At 46.7% G+C, this 25898-nt stretch overlaps 1 protein-coding gene across 3 annotated transcripts in view; it reads right to left on the bottom strand.

Moving 5' to 3' along the window:
- SUSD4 (sushi domain containing 4) overlaps nucleotides 1–13672 on the bottom strand; it is a 121132-nt gene extending 107460 nt beyond the window's left edge. For 2 of the 3 annotated variants that reach the window (XM_004271003.3, XM_033430421.2), the window contains exons 1-2: nucleotides 13524–13672; nucleotides 12761–12931 (exon numbers count right to left, since the gene is read on the bottom strand). In XM_004271003.3, the coding sequence (XP_004271051.1) occupies nucleotides 12761–12896 (136 nt within the window). In that variant the 5' untranslated portion in view covers nucleotides 12897–12931; nucleotides 13524–13672. Of the gene's footprint in view, nucleotides 1–12760; nucleotides 12932–13191; nucleotides 13326–13523 lie in introns of those variants that run through there. The other variant, XM_049705815.1, reaches the window with a different exon arrangement.
- Nucleotides 13673–25898: the final 12226 nt, after the last annotated feature.

Genomic DNA, 25898 nt, shown 5'->3' with positions numbered 1-25898 from the left:
TCCCAAGATCTCCAGCCCACAGACACCCAAAAGCAGCATCCCATCCGCAAAGCTATAAAGGGAGTCTGGAGGATTAGAGCCAGTATGCAGCTAGAGTTCGACGGAGATCAAGCGCTTAGTGAGTCTCTGGATCCAGACGTGGCTCCCAATTCATGCTACTGTCCTACCTGAGCCCGGAGCTGCTGGCCCAGCTGCTGTGCCGGGATGCTTCCGGCTGAGAAATACCACGCAGGAGGAGGCAGAGGCGGAGAGGGACACGCAGAGCCCCCACCTCGCTCCTGGACCTCTGAAGCACCTTTAATCCATCCCCTGCCTGCCTCACATGTTGAATTGCTTTTTCCTGGGGCATCTGTGAGCACACAAAAGGGGCTGACTGGGCTTGGGCCAACAGCTATTGAGAAGTTCCTCTCCGCGGTACAAGGACCTTCTCAATCTCCAGACGCGACCATTCACTGAAGGCGCCGGCGGCAGGGCTGGAGCACAGATTGGCACATTCCCCTTTGCAGCAAAAGAGCTCCTCCAGCTGCCTTGACATCGTGTTTGCATAAAATGAGCTTTCAGGGGGTCAGGACCCGCACGTGGGGAGGTGTTTCCGTGCTGTGCAAAGCGTCTTCCTTTTGGATTTAGGAAAGCAAAAGGCAAAAATGGCCCTAGGCACGGTGGAGAAGTCTCCTTCCAGACCGGCAATCCTAACTCTGTCTTGTATTTATAAAACCCCTTGTCTTCTGACCCTGCCTCTTCCATACCTGCACATCCGGCCCCCTGCGGAGTGTAAAGGACCGAGCCTTGTTGCCCCTGATTTACAGATGAAGAAGCCAAAGCATGGAGAGGTTAAGTGACTTGCTTCAGAGGTGACAGAGCTGGTCACAGGGGGTGGGGGTGACAGAGGGTTCTCTCTCTGACAACCCGCACCTTTGAAGATTCACTGACAGCCTGAGAAGACTGAATCTTTGAAGGACCGGAGCACAGGGCTGCCAAAGGATTTGTGTAAGAAGGACGTGCAGCTGAAGCACGGAGCTCATACAACATCCCAGCCCCCCAGGAGTTCGGCGGAAGGGGCAACTGCGGGGAGGAGGTCCCCCGGGCACCCTCACCGCACTCACGCACACCATCCCCTCTGCTCAGAATCCCCAGGAGGGGGAACACACAAACACCACCTAGTGACCATGTCCAGCTCTAGTTCTCGGGTTAGCTCCGTCCTCCCCGTGAAGGTGGGAAAAGACTGTGACGCTTCTGCAGTCAGGCGTCAAACATCTCTGTGCACATCCTCCATCCTCCCAAACAGAGCCTTCCTCCCTCCCTCCTGCCCTGCGTTCCCTTCTGTCCAGTGGGTGTAGGCACCCAGAATTCAAAGTACTTAAACATCATCCTCATAATAACATGAGATTAAACCTCCTGCCCCCAAACAGAATGGGCCATCAACAGTCAGAATCAAGTTCTATGGTCGTTGTCACTGTTCTGTTATTATTACTACCAATACTGCTTAGCAGCACAACTCTTCACCCCCCTTACTGGCTTCTCCTCTTGACATTTGAATGTGGGTGCTTCCCGGGCTTCCCCCTCAAACCCTCTTCTACACTCTCCTCCCAGAAAAGTCATGCCCCTCCTGCAGCTCCTGCCACTTTTCTTTTGGCCACACCACGCAGCATGTGGGATCTTAGTTCTCCGACCAGGGATCCAACCCGTGGCCCTGCAATGGAAGCGGGGAGTCCTAACCACGGGACCGCCAGGGGATTCTGATGCATAAATCTGCGTCTCCGGCTCTAACCTCTCTCCTGAGCACCTAAGCGAGTTTTCAACTGCCTGATGGACGGATGGTGCCCAAATGGGTGTCCTGCAGGCAATGCAAATCTCCTAGTCCAAACTGAACTCATTAGCTTCCCTCCAAATGACCGCTGCTGGGGCTCTGCAAACGGCCCTTCCTCCGGCCCCACAACCAGCCAGCTGTCCGGCCCCAGTTCCCCCTCCTTCTTCACCTACGTTACATGCATTCATTTCTCTGTAGTTAAAGCCCTAATCATGTCCCTCCTGGGCCAGTTCAAGATTCTTCTAACCGGCCCCCGCTGGAATCCAAGTTCCCCGAGGTCAGAGCTGTTTTGCTCCCCACTGGATCCTCCACCAAGTCACAGGAAACCCTTCATGAGCAAAGGTCTCTCTATCTCTCCTCCACCTTCACATTGCTAAAAAATTCTTCCCTGAAGCAAAGATCCAATCACGTCAAGTCCCCAAAGACATATTCTGTAGGTCACCAATTGACCCCAGTGTTCAAATTCCTACATGTCGTAATGAGCTGGGCATGTAGCTCCAACCTGCCTGTCCAGCCCCCTCCCTTGTGTCTTCTCAATCTATCTGCCCTTTACTAAGGCTGCCCTGGGCTAGTCCTTGTCTTTGGTACATATTCTTTTCAATCTTAGTATCTGTATCCTCTCTCCTGGAGGGGAAAAAAAAAAAAAAAAGCATCTCTCAACCAACACCTTCTCTGCCTGGAAAATTATTTTATTGTTCAAGACTTAGCTCAAGTGTCCTCTTCTTTGGTAAGCCTCCCTCCGCCCCTCCTTCTTCCCCAGAGTCTCCAAGATACATCTCCACTATGGGACCTGCTATAGGAATTAGGACAGTGAGTTCTACACCGGGGCCAAGGCCCGGTGACCTCCTAGCGATTTCAGTACCACACACCTGTCTCAGCCTGTGCCATCGGGTGTTATTATGTATTTGTTACGCTATATTCCTTCAAAACAAACGAAGCTCTTGGTAGGCTAATCCCAGCATGGTGAATGTAGCAAACATTCATTATTCATCATCAGTTTGTTAGTGATGACGCTGACAGCTCAGATAGTTATGATACTTCCCCCTAGTCATGCATTTGATGCTCACAACAATCATGGGAGCCAGATGGTCCAAGTATGTCACAAATAATGAAACTGAGGCAGCAAACAGGTTACCATCACTTAGCCAGATGGTGACAATAGCAAGGAAAACGGACTCCATGTACTTTCTACTGGACCCTATACCTCTCCAGCTCTTTGCCTCAAGAAATGAAGACAGAACCACCAAGTCATTATTACCAGCAAAAAAGCACCTCCCATCCATAAAACAATGGTGGAAACAGTTTGGTGTGATGAAAAAACCTGGTCCACCATTTACAATCCAAGAGAAAAAATCTGGGCATAGAAAAATCTAAACATAGAGTGGCCCCAATGAGCCATCGAGTACATGCTGTCATACTACCACTTAAAGCTGCAGATGCGACTCCCAGAAGAAACTGAAAATGCATCCTTGGGTTAGATTCTGACACGGAGACTCAGAGTTAGTTAACAGAGGCAGTGTAATAGAACAATTGCGAGCCTCTCCCAGGATTAAGCCTCTAAACCTATCAAGTTTCTACAAAACAAGCAGATCCTGTTATTTCTGCCTGGAGAGAATCAGAATCTTCTGACTTTAAGTGTTAAAGGATTCTTCTACCTCCTGAGGCTCTGAATTTGGAAACCAGCTAGATGAGCCGCAATGTTGTACAACATTCAGATTTTAAAGAATCCACTGTAAGAATGGATTTTCTTTCTTCCTTAAAAGAACCTCTCTCTTGCTGGTTCACCCAATTCAATCACATATCCCTTTTATAAATGCAATCAAACCAAAGAAATAAGGTCCTTTTGTATTTTGTGACTCGGAGAAAAAAGGCATCTCGAACACGAGTGACCCTCCTTGCTCGGCTCTGCTCCCTCACTGGTAATTCCAGGCCATAAAAGTCACCCACTGCAAACAGAAATGTGAGATAACCAGGTCGAACTGTCACTTCCAGAAAACCTTACTCATCCTCTCCCTTGAAAAGGTCAGTTTATTGGGATAGTGATGAAATGATTATTAACCAGTCCTACTGGGCTCTGCAAGTCCTCTCACCTCTAAGGATAAAAATCCGTTCCTGGAGACCAGGCATTCACTGGACGTGCTCACACTTGTGTACACACTTGTGTACAGGCCCTCCTGGGGCTGCTTGTGGCTTTACCCCACGGTGAATTAATGGAGGCTCACCCACCATAGTGCTCCCAAGTTTACTGGCATCGCCAGACAATGTCAAGAATTACTTTGTTTTACTTCTCTGATGTTCCCAGTTTACCCTGTTTCAGATGAATGAAGCAATTACAATACTCTCAATGAAGAAGCTATATTCCAATGCACTTTCAATTCCAGTTTGTGAGCAAGTTACTTAATTATTTCTATTTGTTTTTCTTCCTGAGTGGATAATTTCTTCTGTCTTAGAATAGCAGAGCAATCTTTTTCTTAAAGAAGAAATACTGGGCCAAATGCTTCCTTAAAACTTAGTGTCTTCAGCTCATACCATCAAACACAAACATCTTCCTGGACAGTAGAGTAAACAGCGCTCAGATCTCATCAAATATCAAACCTTATTCTTAATTCAAAGCTGTTGAAGGAACTTTTCGTGGTGCCCATGATCCTCAGCTATAATTTTTCTTTTTATCTTTTGATATGTACTAATTAGATTATCATCTACATCGTATAAATGAAAAGACAGGTTTAAAGGCTGGCCCCGAAGAGATAAGTCTCGACCAATAGGCCTGGCCGCTTATCCGTCTTTGTCTATTTGTGGGACCTTAGGAGATCAACCTCCCAGAGAATGTCTCTTCAAATTAAAAAGAAAAAAAAAAAAAGAGAGAGAGAGAGAGAAAAAAATCAAAATCTCTTCATTTCACTGGGTTGTTAAGAAAATTAAAGGTGGTGATACATGTAAAAACACCTTGCAAACCATAACATTCTAAGCACATACTAGCTAAAGTTATTATTAGTGCTTGACAACATGGCATGGAAAAGGACCCCTCCAAGGAAGGCTACCCCATTGGGAATGATAAATAGGAGGGGATGGTGATGGCCTGACAGTCACTAAGGCCATCTCATTGGGGACAATAAACAGGAGGGGATGGTGATTGTCTGACAGTCACTAAGGCTATCTCATTGGGGACAATAAACAGGAGGGGACGGTGATGGTCTGACAGTTACTAACGGAAGGCCCCAGAGACCAGCCATTTGTTTTCACACCCTTTCCTCCTCAGGGCAGGTGAGACTCAGAGCATATCTCATTCATTCTGACCCCCTTCCTCAGACAGTCACAAAGAGACTGGAATTGAAATAAAACACATCCTGATAAGTTCACGAGTTTCTAGCCCCTTCCCTCTCTCCATTCGGAGCTCAAGATTTAGGCACTGAGGCTCTCACTTTTTCTCGAGTTGAGAGATGCTGTTGCTGTTGTTGATTTGCTTATATATTTTCTGCTTTTGAGTCATAACACAAAAGAGCGCCCCTGAAATGCAAATCAAAACCACAATGAAAAACCACCTTACACCTGTCAGAATGGCTATCGTCAAAAAGATAACAATATTAATATATTAATAGTATAGCACAGAGAACTCTTCTCTATACTCTGTAATGACCCACATGGGAAAAGAATCTAATAAAGAGTGGCTATGTGTATATGTATAACTGATTCACTTTGCTGTACAGCAGAAACTAATACAACATTTTTAATCAACTATAATCCAATAAACATTTTTTTAAAAAAGACAACAAATAATAAGCATTGGTGAAGATGTAGAGAAAAGGGAACCCTTGCACACTGTTGGTGGGAATGTAAACTGGTGTAGCCACCATGGGAAACAGCACAGAGGTTCCTCAAAAAATTAAAAATAGAATTACCATATGATCCAGCTATTCCACTCCTGGGCATATATCCAAAGAAAATGAAAACACTAATTTGAAAAGATATATGCGCCCCCATGTTCACAGCAGCATTATTTACAATAGCCAAGATATGGAAGCAACCTTAATGTCCATCAACAGATGAATGGATAAAGAAGATGTGGTATATACATACAATGGACTATTGCTCAGCCATAAAAAAGAATGAAATTTTGCCATTTGGAACAACATGGATAAGCCTAGAGGATATTGTGCTTAGTGAAGTAAGTCAGACAGAGAGAGACAATTCCACTTATATGTGGAATTTTAAAAATAAAACAAATGAGTATAACAAAACAGAAACAGACACAGATACAGAGAACAAACAAGTGGTTACCAGTGAGGGGAGGGGCACAATAGGGGAAGGGGATTAAGCGGTACAAACTACTATGTATAAAATAAATAAGAGGGACTTCCCTTGTCCAGTGGTAAAGAATCCCCCTTACACAGCAGGGGACACAGGTTTGATCCCTGGTCAGGGAACTAAGATCCCACACGCCTCGGGGCAACTAGACCCTTGCACCAAAACTACTGAGCTCACGTGTCTCAACTAGAGAGCCTGCGTGCTGCAAACTACAGAACCCACACAGGCCCTGGAGCCTGTGTGCCGCAACTAGAGAGAAGCCCGCACGCCGCAAGGAGGGATCCCGCGTGCTGCAACTAAGACCTGATGTAGCCAAAAATAAATAATAAAATAAATAAATAATTTAAAAATAAAATAAAATAAATAAGATACAAGGATGTAATGTACAGCACAGGGAATATAGCCAATATTTTATAATAAATTTAAATGAAGTATAATCTTAAAAACTATCAAATCACTATGTTATACACCTGAAACTAATGTAACATTGTATATCAACTATACTTTAATTGAAAAAAGAGTTCTCTTACTCCAAAGTGGGGCAGGCCACAGTTCCAAAATATTTGATACCTGTGGCTTAAAGAGAAATACTTGGGTTGAAACACAAAAAGCAAAAAAACGCATTTAGAGATTAGCATTTCCATGCCTACGGAGAAAGTTTACAATTAAAAGGATAATATGGGTCACCATGCCTTACTATCAGGGTGACCCTGAGCAATAATAGTTCCTACTTCGTAGAGCTGGCATGAGGATTAAATGAGTTAATATATGTAAATGAGGAGAACAGCATTGGCACAGAGTAAGCACTGTCTAAAGGTTTGCCATTAGTATTATTACAACAATTGACAAATTTTTATCCATCACTCAGGTGTTGGCCAATTTAAAACTTGTCCCCCCCAAAAATAAAATAAAATAAATAAAACTTGTCCCATCTTTTTCCAATCTTCCATGGTTAGCAACAGTTGACAGTTTGTTCTTGTGAGAATGGACCAATAAATCAACAAAATGTTGCATCTGATCCATGAGAATCTACATCTGAGGCATCTGTCCTAAGTGCTGTGGTTGGTTTTGGCGAAATGCAACTGTGCTTCTAAACAAATCAGAAAACCTATTTTTCTGCCCCTTTCTTTCCCTCAATTCAGAGACGATGATCCCAATGACCTCTTTAGACATATTGTTACTAAGTGTGGTTATTTCAACTATCAAACACCAAATGAGCTTGCAAAATAAGACAAGGATAAAAGAAGTCTGGAAAAATCACCTTCCTCTTCAGTATCAATAAATAACACTAAATTTTCAATTGAATTAAAAATGTACGTGAAGAAAACAGTTTGATGCAACCTTCTGCATTCAAACTTTCGAGAAGAAACCAGCCCTTACTTGTCACTTTCCTAAGGATCAAGGACTATGTTCAATTCCCTTATCTTCGTATCCCCAGGGCATGCAACAGACACTCACAAAAGATGGATGAATAGATGGAGAAAACAGAGCTGGCTTTTACCCACAGTGTTCAGAACCCATCAAATTCCTATAATCACAGAATTAAAGAATGTTAGTGATATGGAAGGAATTGAGCTCAGGAGAAGTTACACAACTTGCCCAAAGCCACGTGGCTATTTAACAGCAGAGACTGAACTTGATCTATCACCCCTGTAAAGAACACTGGGCTCTCAAGCTGTACCAGAGCTTCCCAGCTAAGGGCAAGTCTCCGTGGCCTTTTGGAAGCTTTTGAAATATGCCTCTGACACCAGGAAGAGTGTCACGTGGGTGCTTTTCTTCCCGTATCTAATCCATACTTACTGGAAAGCAATCTTCACCTACACTCTTTGTTACTCTCAGGAATTAAAGAACCACTGACTCTCTCCAACTTGCCACTTCAGGCCTCTGAGATGAGAGATTCGCTATTTGTGGTATGAAATCCTTCTCCTGCCTCCCAGAGCTTTCCGATTTCACCTCGGGGATAAATCAAAAGCGTTTCCATGCTGCTTATATTAGAGTGGCTTTTGTTGAAGAAACATGCTTTATAATTTGAGGCACTGGGACTTTTGTTTACAGACTGAATTAAGTACAGGTTGAAACTGTGGCTTTTAGACATAACATTGCAGGAGAAGCTTACGCTCTACCACGTAAGAAATCTTTCTCAAACTCCAAGAGACGGGCACCTCCAACTCAGTGAGCTGGGCAGACAGCATTTGTTCCTGCCTGCTGGCACACAGCTCAATGCTACGGCCACATGGCCCAAACAAGACCTCCAGGAGCTTAAGCCAGCGGTACTAGTGCCACAACTCTGATGTGCAGACAGGGCAGCCCAACGGGGAGTGCCCTGGGTCAGAGACTTGGAAGCAGAGAACGGAAACGGAGCATAGCTCAGATGATATTACGCTCCTGCTCTAAACCCTTCAGTGGTTCCCACTGCCTGCCGTGTGACACTCGGAATCCTCACGGGGGCTTATGATTGGGTCCCAAACTATTTATTCCTCCTCCTTACCTACTGGTTCCCTGCAGATCTACCATGTTCTAGATGATCCAGACTGTTCTGTCTCCCTGAACAGTTCAATGACGTCACCACCTCCACACCTCTGCACAAGGTGTCTCTCCCCTGAGATGCTCCAACCACTGCCTCCCTCAGATCTCATCCTAAGTGCCACCTCTTCTCTAGAACCTTTCCTGAGTTCTCCTCCAACCTCCCAGGCCTCCTCCAAGTGGAAGTGGCCTCAATCGCCATGACACTCTTGTAGTACTTTTGTAACCGCCCATGGTAATTATTTTCTAAACGGTGTGTCAGCAATTTGGGAATGTCTTTTCTTGCTGTCAGTCAGCATTAGCTGAGCATCTTCTGTGTGTCAGATGCTGTGCTGGGTGCCTGGGACATGAAAATAAATAAAGTCAAGGTTCTTGCCTTCAATGGGCTTATGCTCTAGTGGATGAGATGACACTAGGACAAAGGGTTATACCTAGTGCAGGGGGGGGAATGAAAGAGATGATGGCATTATAAGTTGGGTCTTAAAGAGAAATGTGTTCACTGGGCAAAAAATAGAGAGGAAGGAAGGGTTCTTCTAGGGGAAAAGAACATTATATACAGCAGTGCTTGTCACAGGTTTTACCGAATGAATAAAACAAAGGCCGGGAAGGTTCCAGATTGGTTAGCCCCCTGCTCACTACTGTCTACATTTACTGAGTGTGTTCATGACTCCCATCCCTCACAGCAACCCCGAAAGTTAGGCAGCATCATCCTCATTTTATGGATGAGAAAACTGAGGCTTCCAATGCCCAAAACCCCAAAGCTATCAAGTAGCAGAGCGTGGCCAGTGTTCCTGATACTATAAGGTTGTACTAATGAGTTCGCCTTCAAGGACCTAAACACAAAGCAAACTCTTAGCTCTCTTCCTCTAAGCCTGGGTGGACCACTCCGGGCAGACCTCAAATACCCAAAAACCATCTCAGGGAACACATACTGAGAGGGAAGAAGAGAGAAGCAGCCGAAGCTGTGCTGCGTCCAGATTCTGGGAACAGCGAGGCCCTGTGTCTCCCTATAAACCTGATGTTACTCCTCTCACAGTATATGGTTTTAGTGGCCCCAAATGTGGGTCCTCTTTCCTAATATATAAACGGCAACCTGGAAAGAGCCGTCCAAAAGTCACCTCAGGCCAACTCAGGCTCATTAAAGCTCCCTTAGGGCTCTGAGAATTGAACTGAACCTCTGGCTTTCTAGGAGAAAGCACTTCGTTTTTGACAGAGTTCTCTTCCCTCCTTTTCTTCATCTGATCACTTGCTCAATTTTTCCCTTTCTAGTTCAGGCTTTTTCTGTAACTCCTGTATTGGGCATATGCTCTTTTTTTTTCCCCTCCTAGCTGAGACTATTATATCTTGCTATTGTCATGTTCCTTTTCCATTGAAAGCAATCAAAAATGAAAATCCACATTTCAGAACGGTGTCTATTAAATAGGCACCTTTTCATGGTTGGAAAAAAAAAAAAGACAGCACTCTCTGAGGGCTGACTTTCAGTTCTGTGTATCACCTAAAGATTAGACGCTTGGGTGAGACTTTTGCCTCTTCACAGGCCATTTGTATTTGGGTATTTGAGAGAGACGGCAGAAAGTCTCGAGCCAGAACCAATTTGTTTTAAGGAATTCTTTGTCGAAAGCATTGCTAATCAAAGTGTGGTCCTGAGACCAGCAGCGACTGCATCACTTGTGAGCTTGTTGGGAACGGAGACTCTCAGGCTCACCCCAGACCAGCTGAACCAGAATCTGCCGTTTTGCAAGATCCCAAGTGATTCATAAGTACATTAAAATTTTAGAAGCACTGGTCTAGAATTAAAATGAATTTGCTTTAATGAAACCACCCTGTAGCCTCCACGTGGACTTCTTTCCTAAGAAAGAAATCTCTGTACAGTAAACTCCATAGAACATCCTCCACCACGCTTTTCCACCCAAACTGTTTATTCATGGAAGAATTTTGAAATGATAAATCAGCTTCCAGAAATCACACTCAGCCTGAGGGAGTTCCAGATGACACAAAGCTGATGGCCAGCCTTTCTACAGCGTGTGGGAACTAAGAAGGGAGAAGTAGGGCTTCCCTGGCGGCGCAGTGGTTGAGAGTCCGCCTGCAGATGCAGGAGACACGGGTTTGTGCCCCGGTCCGGGAAGATCCCACATGCTGCAGAGAGGCTGGGCCCGTGAGCCATGGCCGCTGAGCCTGCGTGTCCGGAGCCTGTGCTCTGCAACGGGAGAGGCCACAACAGTGCGAGGCCTGCGTACCGCAAAAAAAAAAAAAAAAAAAAAAAAAGAAGGGAGAGGTAACAGGCAACCCTCGTCCCGCCTTCTTTAAGGCCCTGGATCTTTCTGTTGATATCTTTGCCTCTCGGAAGAGGGGAGTACAAGACGTGTTGTACAACCGCACGGGTGACTAATGTGAGACTGAGGGGGCTGTGCTGTGTACTGAGCTCTGAGATCCTTGAGTGGGGGGATGCTCTGTAAACACAAATGGCAGAACCAAGAGCCAGCCAAGTCCAGGCTGTGCTCACACCTCACACTTCCAATAACAACAGTCAAGACACACACAGATGAACCCTGACTAACCTGTCACCTACACTGGAGAAAGGAACAGAGAGGATGGAGAATCACGTGCACCTGGTTTAAAGAAATGACAGCTAGAACTGGAGGAAAGAAAAGGGAAGAGGGGAGGTGATGACCAGGCCCTGCTCGAGGCTGTCCTGCCCACCTGGTCTCAGTCACCCTCCAAGTGGAGCTAAAGCTCACGGGCGGACAGAGGCTGTGACCAGAGCCCTGGCAGGCCACACAGGTGCTGGCCTGCCATCCCACTTGACCTTGGTCTCTATGAAGAGAACACCTGCCTCAGAGACATTTTTATAAAAAAAGGGAGCACCAAAAAAGTTACCCCTTGTTGAAAAACCAAAACCGGGTCCCCCAGCCAAAGTGAGTGTTTTCTCACTAATTCCGATAAACGTGCACATCACAGGAAGCTCCTCTAGACTCCTGGCATCTTTCAGACCTCTAAGTGCAACGCCTGGGTTATTGATTCCTCTGTGTTAAAGCCCAACTTGGTAGTGCCCTCCCCCACTTCTACTAATTTTTCACTCATTATTTCCATCTTCACCTTTGAATTCTCTAAAACGGCAATATTTTAAAACACTAAAATGGTTTACTTGTATCAATCAATACCTGCTTTTCCACCAATTATAATTTCTTTGTAGATTAACAGTTTTTCAGCTCCAGAAACATGATTCTGTCCTTTTAATATGCCCACATCAGCAAGCTCTCACAGGAAATCTGGAAAGGACGGCAAAGAGCAGTGGTGGCAGAAAGACCCTTAGGCTCTGAAATTCAGACAGGAATGCCATCCATCTTCCTCTACCACAACCAAAAGACAGCCCTCCCCGCCAGAACCGAATATGTCAGATATCAGCCGCCTCTGAGGACTGAGGCTCTGAATTTGATTTCAGCTAACTTCCACTTCATAGAAAAGCACTCAACTTTATTCCCCCTGTAACTCAGACCTGGATAAGCCAAGCAGTTCTCCAGAAACACATCTGAAGGAACAACTGTGCATCCCCTCCCCACCGTCAACATGCACGGGCATGCCTGAACACACCACCTCCCAAGGCAAAGAGAAAGTTAACTTTCAAATAAAGCTGTCCTGCAGCCAGTCTGGTCACATTTCCAGACCCTTTACATTCACAAAGGTGGTTCTTGCAACTCTGGCCTAAATCCAGAAGCTGAAAACTGACCTCTCCCTGCTGAGGGCACAGACCAGGGTCAAAGGTCCACAAACACACGTTCGCCACAAATACACCACTTTCTTTCTCTCTCTCTCTCTTGGCCAAAGTGAGAATAATGGGCCAGGCTTATTGTCTTTCCTTCAGAGAAGCCAGGATGGGCGGCTGGTGGGAAGCTCCAGACAGAATGTGGGTGTGTGAAATCTATGCAGGCTCCACAGAGGAATTTTCTGGGAACTCCAGGGGTTTTGAAGAAGGGTGGTCTCAGGCTGGGACACAGGGGCTCCTCGGATTCTCGGGTGCCCCAGAAGTGTGGGGTGTACGGGGGGCGTAGTGGCAAGGCTATCCTGCCAGCCAGGCTCCCCTTCCCTGCCGTCCCAGGCCCTCCCCACCACGGCGGGGTCACTCACCGCCCGTGAGCTGTGCAGGGCCGAAGCACAGCGCCAGGTGAAACCACAGGATCACGGCCAAGAGTCTCTGGGGGGACTGAGGCTGCTGCTGCTCTAGAAATCCATCTCCATTGCTCGGGTTCATTCCATGATACATCTTTCATCCACAGAGGGCATCCGGCTTGCAAGAGTCTGCAACCAAGAGCGAACACGACGATACCCCAGGCTGCCAGGGCGCCGGGGGCCACGCTCCCCCTCCTCCGCCCTGGGACCGGGACCCTCGGCTTCCCCTGCTCCTTTCCCATTCCTCACCCGCGAGGCCCCCGCCCCCTTTCCCACTGCGAGCTCCCCCCTCTTCTCCCCAGCGCGGGGTACACTGAGTAACTGCCGCCGCGGGATGCTGCGCGTGCGGGAGGGATGGAGGAGGGGTGGGAGGGCAGGGGTTAGCGCACATTGGCTCCGTGCCGGTCCCCCGGATTCAGCGGCTGTGACCACGACAGGAAAATCTAAAGCCTTCCAGCCTCTCGGGGCTGAAAAAACACTTTTCCCCGGGCCTACACATTTCACTCCTAGCAATCTCACGAGGTGGCACCGGATCCCCCCAGCTACTTCTCTGGTTTTCCCCAGGATCGGGATGGGTCCTACTGCCCAGTCCCCAGTGAGATTTCTCTGCGCTGTCAAAAAATTCCTCCCTCGGGGAGCAGAACCAGGCACCAACTCCCCCTCCTCGGCCTGCGAGCGCCTCCCCGGGATGGAAAGCCCCTTCCGGGGCTCTCGGTCTTACCTGTGGGTCTCATGCATGCAGCTTCCTTCCCTCCTCCGCCTCCTCCCCCCGCCAGTCTAACCCGCATCTGTGCGCGACCTCTGCTGCCGCCGCTGCGCGAGCGAGCGAGACGGAAGCGGCGGCGGCGGCGGCGGCGGCGGCGGCGGCGGCGGCGGCGGCGGCGGCGGCGGCGGCGGCGGCGGCGGCGGCGGCGGCGGCGGCGGCGGGCTCCAGCTCCCCCCGCCCGCGCTCTCCCTCCCCAGGCTCCGGGAGCGGACGGGTGCGGGAGTTGCGCGGGGGAGGACGGTAGTCCGGCCGCGCGCCCCCGAGGAGTCACCCGCGCGCCCGCTACCTGAGCTCCCGAGCGCGCGGCGGCGGCGCGGAGAGACGGAGGGGGCGGGGGCGGGGCGGAGGCGCGCAGCTCGGACACGCACGCGGCGGGCACGCGCCTCCGCAGACGCAGCCAGCGCCGCGGCTGGGGAAGGGGCCCCGCCAGCGCGGGGAGGGGGAAGGGACCCGCCGCCGCCGCAACCAATCGGAAGCCCGCGCGCCTGCACCTGTCGGCACAGGCCTAGGGCCGGGTCGCCCCTTTCCTGGCGCAGAACGGCGGTCTCCGCCTGGGCTGCGCGCGAGCCCGGGTGGCCGCCGCGGCCTCCGCGCGTCCTCCGGTGCCCCCAGAGCGCGGCACGGCGCGGGAGAGGGCTCCGCTTTAGGCTGCTGCCGCGGTGGTGGCTCCAACCCGTGGGACAAGAGTGCACAGCCCGGCCGGTTCCCACCCCAAGACCTTCACCACCGACGGGGTTCACGTGGGCGGGGCGGGGGACGGCCAATTGCCAAAGTCTCTTCCTTTCCTGCGTTTAGCTCTCCGCACCTCACCAGGTCCCACCAAGGCTCTGCGTGTCCGCTCAGAGCCCGAATGACACTCTTCCCCCTCCCCCGCTCCCTTGATATTTGCCCTTTTGCGAGCCGCAGGCTTGTGCAGGAGGACTCTGAGCCTGTCTGGGAGATGCGCTGGCCCCTCCGAACCTCCGCCCGGCGCGCGCTCTCCTTGCGGGGAGAGGGAGGGTCCTCGGTGCCGCTGCAGAAGGTGGAGTACGGAGGAGGGGGCGGCGGGGGGGAGTGCTTCTGGGGCTGTGGATCGGAACCCAAGGGGTTCGAGGGTGTTTGCCTGGGAAACATCCAAGTTTATCTGGAGAGAGTTCGCCTTGTCGGTGTTGTCTCTCTGCGGCTTTTGGTGCCCGAGCCCAGCCCGCAGAAGGGTGCAACTCACTCCCCACTGGTTCTGGCCGCCCGCTGGCCCTGCGCAAAACTGGTCTTCCTCGGCCTGCCTGGCTCCGAGGGCCTCCGTCCCAGCCACGGTAGTTAAGGGGTGTGAGCTGATGAGGTGGTGCAGGTAGGCAGCACTTTAGAACCAGCGGCACCCCATTATTCTGTAGTAATTTGTGGATATGAAAACCATGTTTCGGATACCGCCACCAAATTGTCCTCTGCTTCCGTCGGCTTTCCCCAAATTTCACATACTGATGGTAGTCAGGAAATTACAGCTTTTACTCTGTCGACTCTTACTGGGAGTAATCTTAACAAATTCTTTCAGGATAGATTAACTTTTAGTAAATAAATCTAATTCAGCATTTTTTCTATTTATTTATTTTTGCTTTGTAAAACTGAGGTGGCAGCTTTGTATAGAATAAGTTTAAGATTTTTCACTTGCACAAGTTCGTTTCTGCTGAAGCTTGTGCTTTGGGGCTCCAGAATCTTAGTTGGGTGCCCATGCTTCCAGGGTCCTATGACTGACCTCTAGAGTTTGAATACTTATGTAATTGTTTTTCTCAGTAAATTTTCTAAAGCTTTCTAATAAGCCGTCAAATCAACAAACTCAGAAACATTTGTTGACCATGTGTATGTCTTTATAATCATAAGAGATATGTCTAAGCACTATTGAGACCTGTTCTCCAGCTGATAAGTACAATCCAGTCGTACAGAGAATATCAGGATTGAAATAAACATCCAAGTTTATCTGGTGCAAACACAGGACCTGTGCTTGAGTCCCCCCCTCTGACATTTCTGCTAAGTGGTCACGCAGCCTCATGGAATACTTGAGGAAGCCTGTAATGTTTGCCCACAGCTGTCTTAGAAAAGCCCTCTTTGTACTGAACTGAAACCTACCTCCCTGAAACTTTTACACACTGGTTCCGGCTCTCCCATCTGGGCCCACACAGCTAGATGGAATTTCTCTTCCTTAAGACAGTGCTTTACCCATTTGGAGATGGCTTTATGTCCCCTTAACTCTTCCTTTCTCTGGGTTAAACTTAGCTACTTCGCACAGTGTAACAGTGCCTAGACTCCTCGTCAGCCTTGTAGCCTTTCTCTGGATGGGACCCAGTTTCACAATGGCCACCCACCCCCAAGCAATCAGAGTTTGTTTCCAGAAGGGGATTCCACATTCACTCTATGGGTTCTGACCAGCATACGACAGGACTGGCACATCCTGTATTTGAAATATTTGCTTCTATTAATGCAACTTTAGAAGACAAGTATTTGAGTGCAGGTACAGCACACCCTTTTGTTAGCTTTCCACATTATCTCATGTATTAGTTTCTAGGACTGTCATAACAAAATATCACACACTAGGTGTCATAAAACAACAAAGATTTATTTTCTCACAGTTCTGGAGGCCAAAAGTCTGAGGTTAAGGTGTCAGCAGGTTTGGTTTCTTCTGAAGCTGCTCTCCTTGGCTTGCAGATGGCCACCATCTTGCCGTGTGCTCACATGGTCACCCCTCTGTGTGTGCAAGTGTCTGGTGTCTCCCTCTGTGTGCGTGTGTGTCCTAATCTTTTTTATAAGGACACCAGTTATATCGGATTAGAGACCACTCTAACAACCCCATTTTAACTTTATTCCCTCTTTAAAGGCCCTGTCTTGAAATACAGTCACATTCTGAGGTACAGGAGGTTGGGGGGACACTATTCAGTGTCCAGTGTTACACTCATTTTACAGGCGAGGATGCTAAAGACAAAGGAGTTCAATCCATTTACTCACGACCACCCAGCCTAGGAAGGCGTCAGGTTAAATCTAAAGCAGTTCAGTTCCATCCTAATGGTTTTCCCAATACGTCACAGCTCTTGCTGTGAATACCTTCCACCTCAAGGATTCTAGGCAAGTTATCCTGAATATTAGGATATAGATTTTTCTCAAGAGGATGAGAATAAACGTAGATGGAATGCAGGAGAGAGCATGACTTCCTTCCTGCTAAATGGGGAAAAACTTAATCTTTCTTCCTCTTTCATATAAAAGTCAGTGCCAAAACCAATACCAGTGGGGAGACATGCTGAAGCAAAGCCCCCAGAGCCTCCCTCCCAAACACAGGAGAGCCGAGGGGCTTTTCTGACCTGATTAAAAACTCCACCCCTCCTCGGACTCCACGCTTCTCTCAACCCTCCATGAATGACGTTCCTCACTGTTTTCACTCATTTTCCCCTCCCCTCTCCCATCCTCTTACTGCCCCCCACCTTGCCCTAGGATTTTTTTTTCAAAACTTACTGAAGCTCTGTATTCACGGCATAGCCTTTGATTTCATTTTCAGTGGACAATAACATTTCATTCCAAATATATTCATTGAGCACCTACTATGAACTGGGCACTGTACTAGGTGCTGGAGATGCAGTAGTGAACAAAGATGCTAAACCCCCTGCCCTGGAAGAACTCACAGTCTACTTAAGGAACACATGATAAACAAAAGAAGAAAATATTGGGAGTGTTAGACGGTGTGAAGTACTAGGCAGAATAATAAATCAGGGAATTTATAGAGGAGATGTGTAGGTTAGAGCATAGGCAGAGTCGTTACAACAAAGTGATCCAAATATTCAGTAACTTAAATAGAAGTTTCTCTCCCTTATGTGAATGTCTTACTATTCTAGGTGGATGGGGCATCTCTGCTCCATAGGGTCATTCAGGGACCCAGATTCCTTCTACCTCATTATTCTGCCATCCTCTAAGATACTGTCCTCATGTGTGGGACTGAAGCTGGGTCACTGATCTGTCTGGGGTCCAGTCTGAGGGAGAGTGATAAGAAAAGGGAATCTAAGGCAAACAATTTCCTTTCAGGCAAGGGGGGCAGGAGTTACACAAAAATTAACTCTCTCACCTATCATTAGTGAGAACCTAGTCACATGATCATATCTAGCTACAAGGGAAGCTGGGAAATGTAGTCTTTATGGGGCAAACAGATGACCAGAAGCAAGAAGAGAGTGGACTGAAGGGGTCACGGAAAACTGGCAGTCTATGTGGTGTGCAAAGATCGAGGCTTAAATTTTTCAAAAAGTAGGCAGGGAAGCCCTTACTGGGAAGGTAGCATTTAAGTAAAAACCTGAAGGAGTGAGCTATGCAGTTTTCTGAGAGAAAAGCATTTCCAGGCAAGGCGAGAGCAGACGCAATGTCCCTGAGGCAGGAGCATGCCTGTTGTGGACAGGAAACAGGAAGGATGTCAATGAGGCTGGAGTGAGTGAGTGATGCAGACAACTAGGGGGGCTGAGGTCGGAGGGGTCTCCTACTGAGGTGGACCTTAGAGGCATTGGCAGGCATCTGGTTTTTACTCAGAGTGAGAAGAGAAGCCATTGGAGGTTTGTGAGCAGAGAAAGGACACGATGGCACTTGAACAGGAAGTGTCTGAAAGGATTTATGTCCAGCATGGCATCAACCACACTCTACCACTCTGCTCTGTGGCCCTTCCATCCTCCCTCCTGAGCACCTCTCAGCTCCTGCGCCCCTGAACCCCAGAATGCCAGCTTTGAAGACACACTGCTTCACAGTCCTATCAACCCTCAGTGTCTAAACATTATCTCCACGAAGCACCTCCCACAGTCCACACCTTTTCATTCATCCCAGTGTGCTTGCACTTAGCAGACTGGTACCGTGCCTCTGAGTAGACTGTGAGTTCTCTGGGAGCGAGTGTTTCTCTACTTGGTCCACCTATTGCTAAACATAGAGCCTGGGACACAGTAGAGCAATCAAGAATTATTTTCTGAATTAACTGATTAACAGCAGAAGGAAAGGAGACTTTCCCCACCAATCTTGCCCTGGCATTGAAAACCAGACTGAAGTCAGTTGATATTCTCTCTTCTCTCTGGGTTTCCTCAATCCTGCCCATCCAGGAAAACATAGAATCAAACACAACCCATTTAATGAGCTCAGGACATTCTAGAACATAGCTTAGCATTGCACTACATGCTGGTTTTGAGTACAGATCTAGAATTGTCAAAGCATATGACCCACCCACCACCTCTGTCCTGGATGGATAACACACTCAGTGAGGAGACACACTTCCAAGGCTGGAGTGTGGAACAGGATAAAAGTGCGCATTTGGAAATAGAGTTACTATATGATCCAGCAATCCCACTCCTGGGCATATATCTGGAAAAGACAAAAACTCTAATTCGAAAAGGATACATGTACCCCAACGTTCATAGCAGCACTATTTACAATAGGCAAGACATGGAAGCAACCTAAATGTTGATACACAAATGAATGGATAAAGAAGTGTTTTTTATATATATATATATATATATATATGTATATATATATATATATACACATATACATATAATGGAATATTACGCAGCCATAAAAAAGAGTGAAATAATGCCATTTGCAGCAACATGCTGGTACCATGCCAGCACTGTCCCCCTGCCATAGGTCCATCTAGAGATTATCATATTAAGTGAAGTCAGTCAGAGAAGACAAAGACAAATATATGATATCTCTTATATGTGGCATCTAAAAAAATGATACAAATGAACTTATTTACAAAAGAGAAATAGGCTCACAGACATAGAAAACAAACTTATGATTACCAGAGGAGGGAGGGACAAAATAGGAATTTGGAATTATCAGATACACACTACTATATGTAAAATAGATGAACAACAAGAACCTACTGTATAGCACAGGGAACTATAGTCCATATCTTGTAATAATCTATAATGGGAAATAATCTGAAAAAGAATATATATATGTATATATGTATAACTGAATCACTTTGCTGTACACCTGAAACATTGTAAATCAACTATACTTAAATTTTAAAAAGTGCTCATTCAGTCACCTCTCACCCATTCTTCCTCCATTCAAGATGTATTCTCGGGTACTTGACATGTTTCAGTCATTGTACTAGGTGTGGAGGATACAAAAATATAAAAGACACAATCTTTGTCTTCAACCAGTTGATAACCTATGGAGAGAGTAGAAAAGTAAATCTGCAATTACAGGGTCACAGGCTAAGTGCTAAGATTGTAAAGCAGATAGGATGGAGTGTGCTGGAAAAGGATCCTGGGGGTGACTTCATACGTTGTATGAATAGAAGTGTGTGTGTGTGTGTGTGTGTGTGTGTGTGTGTGTGTGTGTAAAGGGAAGAAAAGGAAGAGAAGGTGCAGTGAGTTTCCAGGCAGAGGGAACAGCTTGTGTAAAGACCAGGAAGGAGGGGGTGGGGAAAGAGACCAAGTGTGGAATTTAGAAGACAAGTTGGGAAATGCCAAGAAGTAACACTTCCAAAAAGCACCTGTGCCATACGGAGAAAGGCTTGGAAAGTCATGGAAAGTCATGGAATTTAGAAGACAAGTTGGGAAATGCCAAGAAGTAACACTTCCAAAAAGCACCTGTGCCATACGGAGAAAGGCTTGGAAAGTCATGGAGGGAAGTTTGGTTTGTGTCTGAAGAAAAAGAGAGAAGACTGTGGAGGAGTGGAAATAAATTGGAGAGAGGAGCCAGGAATGGACTATTCACCATTGGACCAAAGATACGTGAAAGGTACTCAACATCACTAATTAATGAGAACATGCCAATTAAAACAACAGGCACTATTTTCCCCTATCAGATGGACTACAAATATAAGTCTAATAACATCAAGCGTTTGGTGATGATGCAGGGAAAAGGGAATTCCCATATTCTGCTGGTACGAGTGTAAATTGCTATGTATTAACCGTGTCTTTTATTTTCTGTATTCTGATGCTTTGACACCTGGGGCCTTGCTGACCCTGGAGAGACTGCCCTTCCCAGGGCTAAGCAATTCCTAGAGATAGTAAACTAGAGCCCACACACCCCAGTACCTCCTTTATGGTCTCTCACACTTAGAGTTACTATCCCCCTGACATAATCACCACAGGGCCAGGTACCAGACAACTAGGGACAGCCCCTATGCCTCAGAGCCCACTGAAATTATTCAAACTAGCCTATTATAAACTTGTTTACCCACCTCACCTTTCCTTCCCATGAAAACCACACATTCCCCACTGCACCCCTCACTCCCTCTGCCTCCTGGCCAGTCCTGGTGCTTCCCCAAGTGGCCCTGCATGATTTGCCATGCCTCCTGCTTCTGGGGAATTGTGAGTATAAAGAAAAATACCTCTTTCCTGACAGTCATTTCCATGTCTACATGTCTTACTGTACCTGATTAAAACAAACCCTTTGGTGTCCTTAAAACATGCTACGCTTAGAGGAGGGTAAACTGCCCTGCAAACGCACCACTCATTATTACCCCTAAAGAAGCCCTGGCAAGTTCACCTCAAACACTTCGCCCACTAAGCAAAGATGATGTCAGTACTTACTTCATACAGCTGCTGAGAGGCTTAAAGGGGATCCCCTAGAAAGCACCTGAAGAGCACCCAGGACCAAGTACTCAGGCAAGCATGTCCCAGGATGTTCACTGCAGATATTTATGTAACGGTGGAAAACTGGAGACACCCTGAATAATGGAATGACTAAAGGAATTGTGGTACAGTCACACTAAGGAACAGTATGTAGTCATTCGGTATAAACTAGATCTCCATGTAGGACTATGGAGAACTCTCCAAAACATTGTTGGGTGAAGAAGCAAATTGTGGGACAAAATGGACAGTAAGACATGATTTACGGACAAACAGTATCATAGATTTTCTGTCAACTAATGTGAATAAAAAGCAAAAATGTCTGAAACCATGCACAGAAGACAGTGGGGTTGCATCTGGGTTGGTGAGAGCAGATGGAATTGCTGGGGAGGATTAATCAAAGAATAGTTTTATTTCTATAATTTAGATTTTACTTTCGTTATTTAATTTATTTATTTGTATATAATTTTGTTGAGAATACTATTATGTAATGCTTAGATAGTTAGAAGTTAATTTGCAATGCAAAGGAAAAGATAGGAGGGGAAAAAGATAAACATAGAAGAGGAGAAGGTCAGAATGAACCTGGGGCCTAAGGACATGAAGTTAACTTTGAGAATACCATGCACTGATGGTATATTTTTTGAAACTAGAGATAATGGAGATCTATCTGCATAAGGCATCTTTTGACTGAAGCATTTCCTTGGACAGGAGTGGAGGGATAGCCAGTAAGGACTAACTACAAAACTAGTTTGCCATTTTGTAAACCCTGAGCTCCCCTCCTCATAGAGATTATTGAGATACTGGCTTCCCTTGTCTCTCTCTGGAGCCTTCCTCATTTCATACTATATCCCTAGCAATGGGTTGGTTGTTTTCCTATAATAATTATAGTAGGCTAGACTGACATAACCGATAAGCCAAAACAAGTAACAACATAATAGAAGCTCCTTTCTCTTCATAGGACCGTGCAGGGCACTGACGGTGGGGCAGGGATGGGAGAATTAGAGGAAGACATTCAGGAGCAGACAGAAGGCAACTTTGTCATCATCAACATAGTTTCCAAGAATCTGTGATCACTGCCATTTCAGCTGTTTTACAAGATTTAAAGATGGTGAGACCCAACACAATGACACTTGGATAAATGAAAGGCAAAATTCTCTGATTCTTAGAGCTCTGAACAAGAGAAGATTGCTAGGCAGGGCCACACAGGGGATTGCACCCAGGAACAGAGTAACAGCAGGCTGGGGGTCTAGGGGGCAGCTGATTTATGGCAAGTGGGGTGGGGTTAGCTAGGCTTCACGGTCTTCCTGTGGATTGGCTAAGTTGAATAATTTGGGGGTGGGGCTCTGGGCATAGGGGTTACCCCTAGTTGTCCGGTACCTGACTCTGGGGCAATTAGGGTATATGTTTCGTGGCCCCAGAGTGTTAGGGCCCAGCAAGTGAAGTGGTTTGGGATGTGGACTTAATAGGCTGTTTAAGAAGGGAAACTGACTGACCAGCCTCTATTCAGGGCTTCAAAACTGGGACAAGACAGTACAATTAAAAAAAAAAAAAAAAAAAGTTATATCAGCCCATAGAAGAAGGAGGGTAAGGCATAGGGTCCAGGCCTAAAAGTGGTCCACATCTTTTCTGCCCACATTCCATTGGCCAGAATGAGGTCACACGGCCAACTAGTCACATAGTCTCACATAGATGCAAAGGGCACTGGGAAATGTAGTCCCAGGGACAACCGTTTCTGAAGAAGGAAAGCTCAGATTTCAATGGCCAACTAGCAGGCTGTGCCAAAAGGCTGTAAATGAATCTGAACTCAAATATTTCTTTACTTCTTCCCCCCCACCCCCCCACCCCCCCAGCCCCCCAGCCCCCCAGCCCCTGCTTTCTTAATATCTGTTTCACCTGCTTACATGGCGAGCTGCTTCAGGGCAAAGACCATCATGTTCTCCCGCTTTTGATTCTTCCCCAGCAATTATTTCTGCACCCAATGGGCTTCTCACTAAAACAAGTCTCAAGTAATTTCAGTATGCAAATTAGCTGCCACTTCAGAGCCTGGCATAAATATCTGATACTTAGAATATAATTTCAGTTAGTTAAATTTAGATCACTGGGGGGAAAAAAGAACAGCAGCATAAATATTCTCCGGGCCTTTGGCCTTTTTATTTAATTCTGAATTGGGTAAGTCTTCAATAACTTTAAGCTTTGACCTCTATATAGTAATATTTGGTTCTTGGATTAAATCAAACAAGTGTTGCTAATGAGATAGTTTAACAATGTCACATATAGTCAGATTTTCCATTTCGGTTGACTCTTGGGTAAAGGTAAACCAGTGGTTTCAGGAACACTTTCAGTAGTTAATTACATTAAAAATGTTATTTTCCTGACCTTTTTATCTTGTCTCATCTTCTTTCACCTTGCCCTTTTTTCTTGGTTTCTTAAAGACTCTTACCATTTGGGCCTCTCACCGCTGTGGCCTCTCCCATTGCAGAGCATAGGCTCCGGACGCGCAGGCTCAGCGGCCATGGTTCACGGGCCCAGCCGCTCCGCGGCGTGTGGGATCCTCCCGGACCGGGGCACGAACCCGCGTCCCCTTCATCGGCAGGCGGACTCTCAACCACTGCGCCACCAGGGAAGCCCCAAGACTCTTACCTTTAAAACCACCGTCAATTTAGCATAAATATCTTCTTCAGGAAGGCTAACACTTAATGACACCAGGGAAGGGGTGGGAGAAAACAAACCTCACTATGGAATCACTCGACATTCATCCAGCACTTATTGAGTGCCTAAGGTATGCTGAACACAATGCAAATCCATAAAAATGCAAATGGCTATCATCTCAGCCTTTAAGAAGCTCACAGTGATGAACCCGAACCTACACTTCTTCTACATAAAAGTTTTTATTCAGTCACCCGTTCATTCAACAGATATATCTTGGGTCCTACTCTGTGTAGGTTGCTGATCTAGCTACTGGAAATACAGACTTGAACCAAACAAAGTTGCCTGACCTTCTGGAGCTTACATTCAAGGAAAGGAAGGTAGGCAATTACTTATCCCCACTCCCCACCCTTCCAACCTAGAGGTGATTTCCTTTACCTGTGAAGTCCCCTGATATTTTAGTATCTTCTGGCCAATTGCTACTCTCTACCAGAGTTGACAAAGAGCAGGAACTAGGTCTTAACTTTGATATCCACCATGATGCTAGGACAGGGTTAATAAATGCTTATCAGCTCAATAAATGAATAATGAGTGCGTCTTTTCACAAAAGTACAACCTGTGTAGCTAAAGCAGGTGGAGACCCACAGGAAGCTGAAAATGCCTTTTTCATGTCCGAAGGCAACAAAGTAGCTGCAAGCTCAATGGGGTTTGCACCCACGCTCTCCCCCTGCCTTCTCCTGACCTGGTTTGGGGACTGGGATGAGAGGGTGTGGACATGAACTACATCTGCCATTGCAACTGCATCACAAATAAATTTTGCAATGGGCTTTACAGTATGATTTTTTTTTTATTCTCAAAGGAGAATTTTAATTCTCTAGGGGCCATAATAGTATGAGAAAAGATATAGACCACTTCAAGGCATGTTCGGGAAATCATGGATAACGTCTTGTGCCGAGAGAGTATGTGTGTTTAGGGGTGAGTTAGGAGATGGCTATTAATAATAAACGGAGAACATCCCGTTAGGGCCTCACTGTTAGGGACCTTACATGCCATACCAAGGAGTTTAAACTTTATTCAAAAGACAGTGGAGAGGTTGTGGATTGAAGGTTGGAATGGAAGAGGTTGTGGGGAAAGAGAAGAGTGAGAAAACAATGGAGCAGCCATCACAACAGGCCGGGTAAGGGGTAATGACGTGTGAACCAGAGTGGTGGCAGTGGGCATGGGAGAATGGAGGACTGAAGAGGAGGACTGTCAGATCTTCAGATGTGTTGAGGGTAAGGAAAAAGAGGATGCAAGGATGATATCAAGGCTTGATATCAAGCCTAGGAGACTAAGCTATAAATTACTATGAAAAATAGGGAACACAAATGAAAAGCTTTCATGAGGATGGTTATGAATTCAAAGTTGGACATACTGAGTTTGACTTGCTGGAGGGAAATACACACACAGATATCAGGCAGTTGGAAAATAGGGCTTAGGAGCTTTGAAGAGGGCTCGGTGTGGAAGAAGTAGGTCCACGGGTTGCTCCAAGTCTGTCTGTTAAAGCCACAGAATAGATGTACTTGCTTGGGGAGTGCACAATAAAAAGAGAAGAGGCCCTGGTCAGAGCTTTTGGGAACTGTACTGTAGGGGAAGGAAGGAATGGAGAGAGGGAAGGAAGAGGGAGAGCAGTCAGTGAAAAAAAGAGCAGTGGTTCTCAAACTCTAGAGGGTCAAAGAATCACCCAGAGACATTCATGCAGATTCCTAGACCCCTCCCCAGAAAACCAGATTCAGCAGGAACATACAATCTAAAGAGAACACTCCCTTCATTACCTACTGATGCATGAGAGATAACCCCAGAATTTCACATCTTAACACAGCAACATTTTTGATCTCATGGTTTCCGGAAATCAAAAATCTGTGAGCAGCTCAGCTGGGTGGCTCGAGGCCTTTCGCACGGCTGCCATCAAGTTGTAAGCCAGATATCTGAAGACTTATCTGGGCCTGAAGCTCTGATTCCAAGATGAGTGTCCTCATCAAGTGGCAGCCAGCTTCCCCTAGCGCAGGTGATCCAAGAGAGCAAGGCAGAGACCACAGTATCTTTCATGACCCAGGCTCAGAAGTCACATTTG

Source organism: Orcinus orca, chromosome 1 (genome assembly GCF_937001465.1).
Source record: "Orcinus orca chromosome 1, mOrcOrc1.1, whole genome shotgun sequence".
Taxonomy (NCBI): Eukaryota; Metazoa; Chordata; class Mammalia; order Artiodactyla; family Delphinidae; genus Orcinus; species Orcinus orca.
This window is presented reverse-complemented; position numbering and strand designations above follow the sequence as displayed.